The 6,366-nt window shown below is 37.7% G+C and overlaps 1 protein-coding gene across 1 annotated transcript; it reads left to right on the top strand.

Moving 5' to 3' along the window:
- Nucleotides 1-5,541: 5,541 nt before the first annotated feature.
- LOC103129118 (tripartite motif-containing protein 29-like) lies at nt 5,542-6,363 on the top strand (the record flags this gene model as incomplete). The annotated part of the gene is made up of 1 exon (XM_016664828.1): nt 5,542-6,363. A coding segment is annotated over exon 1 (822 nt), but the record flags the coding sequence as incomplete, so codon positions are not given.
- Between the last annotated feature and the right edge of the window lie 3 nt (nt 6,364-6,366).

Genomic DNA, 6,366 nt, shown 5'->3' with positions numbered 1-6,366 from the left:
GTCATAACACGTTACTGCAACCAAAATCATAAACCGTGAACAACCCCTTGAACATCCATCCATCCATCCATCCATCCGTCCATTTTCTTTACACGCTTGTCCCTCAGTGGGGTCGGGAGGGTTGCTGGTGCCTCTCCAGCTATCGTTCCGGGACAGAGGCGGGGTACATCCTGGACAGGTCGCCAGTCTGTCGCATTTATGTAGTCAAAACGTGCCCAAATATTTTATTTTTTCCAAATGGAAAATAGATTATACCCTGCGACAGACTGGCGACCTGTCCAGGGTGAACCCAGCCTCTCGCCCGGGACGTTAGCTGGAGAGGCACAAGCACCTCCCAACACCAACAGGGACAAGGGTGTTTAGAAAATGGATGAATGGATGGATGGAAAATAGATTAGACTATTGATATTAATATTGAACATTGTAGAACATTGTATTCAGTCTGATACATTGATTTGCATGTATTATCATTAATTTATGTTCATACACTTTAAAATTCAACAGAGGGGATGCTGTGGTGGCACAGGGGTAAAGCACAACTCATGCATGGAGGCCTAAGTTCTTGACGTGGTCGTGACAGGTTCAAGTCCCGGCCTGCAGACTCTTGCCTTCCTACACTTTCCTGTCTGATCACTCAAATAAAGGTCACTAGAGCAAATAAAATGTTAAAAGAAAATGTAACATGTAAAATTGCTTACAGTTCTCTAACTTATTTCACTATACTTTGCGACACATGTTAGCACACTCCTTGACACTAATGATTATTGTGATCTTTAAAATACTGAACTATCATATCAAGAAATCATTAATGATAAGATATGTACATATACAAGAAGCACGCCCTGACATGTTACTTATCAAAATATGGCAATTCATTTGTCGTAATAAGTAGTGTCTTGGTATAAATGCAACATTAGGATGGATGTATATAACATGTTGCTTCCTTGGAGATGCCTGAAAATATTGTTTATGAACTTCATATAAAGCAATAATCCAGTCAACTTGCATTAAACCTAGCATTATGTCAGGGTCATCTTCATGTAGGCTCATCTGGTGTCTTGGAACAATGCTTATTTTTAATTATATTTAATGTTTAGAAAGAAGATTGTTTAGAGGCATATAACTACTACAAAAGAGAAGCCTGATGTTTCTAAACAAACATTCCTCAAACTATAGCAGGTCTTTCTCCAAGAAAAGATCTGTTTGGAGATTTTTGCTTGGGTTGCATCCTATTCTTTAGGATGCTGGAAAATGCTGACCTCTGAGGAACACAGTCTGACATCTGATTAGTGCCATGTCACTGGTTTCCAGTTATGCTAAAGGGGAGATTAACACAGGGACATGTCTCAGGTGCTAAATGAGCTTCCCTCCAGTCAACTGCTCACATTTAGCTTTCCATTGTGTTTCTGCATGGACTCCTTTAAAGCACTTTCACATTAATTATTTTGAGACAACTGCAATACAGATTCGTTAGCTGGAGATAGGCACCAGCACCCCTCCCGACCCCACTGAGGGACAAGGGTGTTCAGAAAATGGATGGATGGATGGATGCAATACAGATTGTACAATAGTACATGGCTCCTCTCCATGCACATCTCCAGTTTGAAAAATGGGTAAACACAACCTTGTGAATATTATATATGTTCCAGATACTTTTCCCACGACATAGTTTAAGAAACATCCTCCACAAATGCAACATAAAACCTCTCAGCCACTTATGTTAAGAGACCCAAATTGTAAGTCAATCTTTCAATTGTATCTTCTACAATCGTAAAAAGAAACAAAAGAAACCAGTGCAAGTGATCAAGACTCCCCAAACTTCCCAGGTTTCCAGTGACAACCTGAAGCTGTAACTACCATCTGAGGCTGAAATAGCGCCATCTGCAGGTTGGACAGACACAGGTCTTCAACTCCTGATTTGTTCTCTCCTGGGAAAATAAAAACTCCCAATGTTCAGTGATGTGCAGACCATTTTTGGACATGCATGAAGTGGATCACTCTAGAAACTACTTTAATATTTTCATAAGTTATTCTGATTGTGTGATTTTTTTTATGTCTACTTGATCTGTTAAGATTTTGGGTTTGGTTAAAACAACATTTGTAAAAAATGATGGCTTAACAGACATGAAGCTTCTTTTTCTTTGTGAAATGTCTCCTTATACATGGTCTTAGGAGCTCTTCAATGAAATGATTATGTAAAGTAGCATCTAGACATCTTCTTTCAATTTTGAACATTTAAAATAGCAGTAGGACACAGTGTTTTGAGTTAATTTAATGTAAAATTACAAGTAATTTCATAATAACTCATAGGCAACAAGTTTTGTCTTCATTGCTTTTCCGTGAATCATCTATTAGTTTTTGCTTTTCAAAGCTTCAGTGGCTGAGTGTAGGATGTCCACAAGGGAATACCCTTAACCTGGAATTTCAATAAGCAGGTATTCTGTCCTTCTACAGCGTCTCTGAATCCATGACTCTGATCCACAGAGTCCAGACCACATTCACTGAGCCGCTGCTGGCTGGAGTTTATATTTATTACACTGGATGTTCTGCAGAGTTCTGTAAACTCATACAAAACAAGTTACTTTCATTCAAGTTGGGTCTGACTTTTAGTTAATAAAAAAGTCTATAGACTTTTTTGTTTCATGTCTAAATTGCAAATAAATCTGTTCTCAGAGACCTGTTCTAGTTATGTTCTGTTGTTGTTCTGTTATAATTTATTCCAGGAAGTTAGAAATTATTGGTAAACATATTTCTATCATATTTTTGTTTGAACACATTTAGTTGCATCTTGACACATATGAAGCTATGTTGAATATCTGTGGACTTATGACCTCTTGTGTTGCGCTGTAAATTTTGTCTTAGGATGAAACTCACAAGAAAGTTTTTCAGTTATTAATTTCTTTGGTGGTCTGTAAAGATCAAACATCTTACATGTATATTTTGTCATTCTAACGGTATGAGGAGAAAATAAATGCTGTTTGAGAAGATTCAAGTTGTTCTTAACTCCAACACATTTAGTTAAAATTTAATGTGTCAGTTTCAGCTTTTTATGTCCATATTCTCATTTAACTAGAATACAGATGATAAAAACATTTGAAATCATGTTACTCAGACTCTCTTATTAAGATGATAAAATCTTTAAACTTGTCACACATTCAACTTAGAGTTATGAAACTGTTCAAGCCTCACAGAAAAGAAAATGTATAGCTGTGTTGAAAACTGTTTGAAATTCGCATGAATAATATTGTTGATTTCTAAATCAGTTCATCCCAACAAAATAATTTAAAAAAGACTTTCTAATTTCGCTGAAAGCCCTTTTTACTTTCTCTTAAAAAATGACACCACTATTCCAGTAATACAAAATACTCTTAAAATGCATTAAAAACAAAAATAATTTTATCCTTTGACTATAAGCATCCCCACCTTTTTTTTTATATCTATGTTCCTTTTACATTAAATTATTGATTGACAAATTAGGAACAGAATACTTTAATAAAGAAATTAAATGTGAACGTACCCTGGTTAGATGTAAAATGGTATCCATCATATAAATAAAACAAAAACACCAAATACCAGTCATCAAACATTGCATTTACAAACACTGCATTCCAGCTTAACATATGCAAAAATATATACTTAAGTTAAAGAAACAATATAAATATATCTAATGCTGACATTTCTGTAAATTTTGTTTGAAGGCAAGATGAGAAAAGGATTGCCTCATATATTTACAAGAAATGCCTCAAAAGAAGAGAAACTGTCTGGTGAAATGTTTTTCTGAGTGGAAGTATCCAGTCTCCTCTGGCAGTTCTAACAAGTTTGGTCTTATCAATGTGACCATACTCAGTATGGAAGTACGAGTGAGAGTCACACCTGTGCTACCCGTCGTTCAATATGATCTGTGAATACTGGAGTCGAATCCTAATTTTCCACTCAATAACAATTTGAAGATTTAGCAACTTAGTCAACTTTATTTGTGTACCACATTTCAGCAACAAGCAGTTCAAAATGGTTTCACAAACTAAGACAGCTGCAAACTGCAGGGTTGTTGCCAAATACAGTAAAAAAAAAAAGAAGAAGAAAAAAAGAGATTTTCTTCAGAATATCCACTAGATTCAAACACAGCAACTGTTACTATCTGAGGGGAACAGGAAGGTGACACTCATCCGTCTACCTCCGTCTTATTGCAGTCACCCAGACAGGTTCACTCATTACTGTCAGGTTCAGTGCAGATAGACTGACTGAGAGGTGGAGGGGAGAGAAATAAGAGGTTTTGTAGCAGTTGCATACAAGGATATTAGGAGAACAGGAAGTCAGTGAATTTGGAATCAATGTCAAATCTTGAACATTAAATTGTTTCCTGAAAAATCTGTCGGTTTGGCAGTCAGGGAAGTGTCCTAGGCAGGACAGTTTATATTTATGTCAATATTTGACCTTCATTCTGAGTCACTTATTTTATATTCCAGCTTTTTGTCCTACTTGAGCTTTTATCTTGGTGTGACACTTAAGGATGAAAACCTTCTGGATACACACCTGCTCAGCTGTCTTAAGGACAATAATATTTAAGCATTGATATGTTTAAATATTTTGAATATGTTGTACTAAATTAAAACTCACTTAAGTGTCTGATGCATATTAAAAATATTAATTAATACTTTTTGTTGTTTGCTTACACCACTACGCATCAGCTAAGATGTGATGCAAAGTGTGCCGTTTATATGTTTTTGTGATTATCTTTCAAAAACAACGTACACCATCTGTCAGTTTTAAGTTTTTAGCACAAAAAGACTTCAGATAATCAAAAGGGGTAAAAGCTTTACTAACATATAGTAAGTCTTTAAACTTTAAGTTTCTGCTTTAATTTGAGCATAAGAGACTATCCTTCCTCTGAAACCAAACTATAAGGAGAGAGATCTAATTTGTTACTTAAGTTCTCACCCCTTTGTTGTAATTTATATGTTAAATACATTGTCCCTCTCATTCTAGAGGATCTTTGTCACTCTTACATATTCATGTGCTTCTGCTCCTCCCCAGATCTTTGACCTCAAAGTGTGAGAACTGCGTAGTAAAGGTCAGGTTTGCCTTATTCTCATTTCCTTGTTCGCCAGGCTGACAGCACAAACCTGCTGCCTTTCAGAGCCAACGCTACGTTCTGTTTCACAGAAAGTGGAACTGTGACAGAAAATGTCACAGTGAAGGCGTCGGCTTGAACAATTAAAATTCTGCTGGACTTGCTGAAGTATCCAGTAAGTATTCCCAGTGAAGACAGCTACGGTATGAAGTATTACAACCTTTTTAAAATTCTGAACCTTGAGGCATCAAATTGAGCTAAAATAATAATCTTCTTCCTGAAAAACAAGAAAACAACAGAACTAAATTCAGTTTATTCTTGTCTCATTTCCTTGTTTCACAGAAACACCTTAACTCACTCTGCCAGTTAACCATGCCACTCCTACATATTTCTCCTTTTCCACCGTCAGAGCAGATGGGAAGTTCATATATCAAAATTGAAAGTATTTGAGGGTTACAGTTAAGAGGAAAATGGCGCAGCAAGAAAATCAACCTGACCGACTAAAATTCTGCTGTTCGATCTGTCTGGATTTACTGAGGGTTCCTGTGACGATTCCCTGTGGACACAGCTACTGTATGAACTGCATTAAAACCCACTGGGATGGAGAGGATCAGAAAGGAATCCACAGCTGCAGTCAGTGCAGGAAAACCTTCGTTCCATGGCCTGTGCTGGAGAAAAACATCATGTTAGCTGATTTAATAGAAGAGCTGAAGAAGACTGGACTCCAAGCTGCTGCTGCTGATCACCGCTATGCTGGACCTGAAGATGTGGCCTGTGATTTCTGCACTGGAAGAAAACTGAAAGCCATCAAGTCCTGTTTATTCTGTCTGGCCTCTTTCTGTGAGAAACACCTTCAGCCTCATCATGATTCAGCTGCATTTAAGAAACACAAGCTGGTGGAGCCGTCCAAGAACCTCCAGGAGAACATCTGCTCTAAGCATGATGAGGTGATGAAGATGTTCTGCCGCACTGATCAGAAGTGTATCTGCTATCTCTGCTCTGTGGATGAACATAAAGGCCATGAAACAGTGTCAGCTGCAGCAGAAAGGACTGAGAGGCAGAGAGAGCTGGAGGAGAGACGAGGAAACATCCAGCAGAGAATCCAGGACAGAGAGAAAGATGTGAAGCTGCTTCAGCAGGAGGTGGAGGCCATCAATCTCTCTGCTGATAAAGCAGTGGAGGACAGTGAGAAGATCATCACTAAGCTGATCCGTCTCCTCCGGAAAAGAAGCTCTGATGTGAAGCAGCAGATCAGATCCCAGCAGGAAACTGAAGTGAGTCGAGTCAAAGATGTT

Source organism: Poecilia formosa, unplaced genomic scaffold (genome assembly GCF_000485575.1).
Source record: "Poecilia formosa unplaced genomic scaffold, Poecilia_formosa-5.1.2 Scaffold515, whole genome shotgun sequence".
Lineage (NCBI taxonomy): Eukaryota > Metazoa > Chordata > Actinopteri > Cyprinodontiformes > Poeciliidae > Poecilia > Poecilia formosa.
Note: the sequence above shows the minus strand (reverse complement) of the source record. Positions and strands in the feature narration are given on the sequence as shown.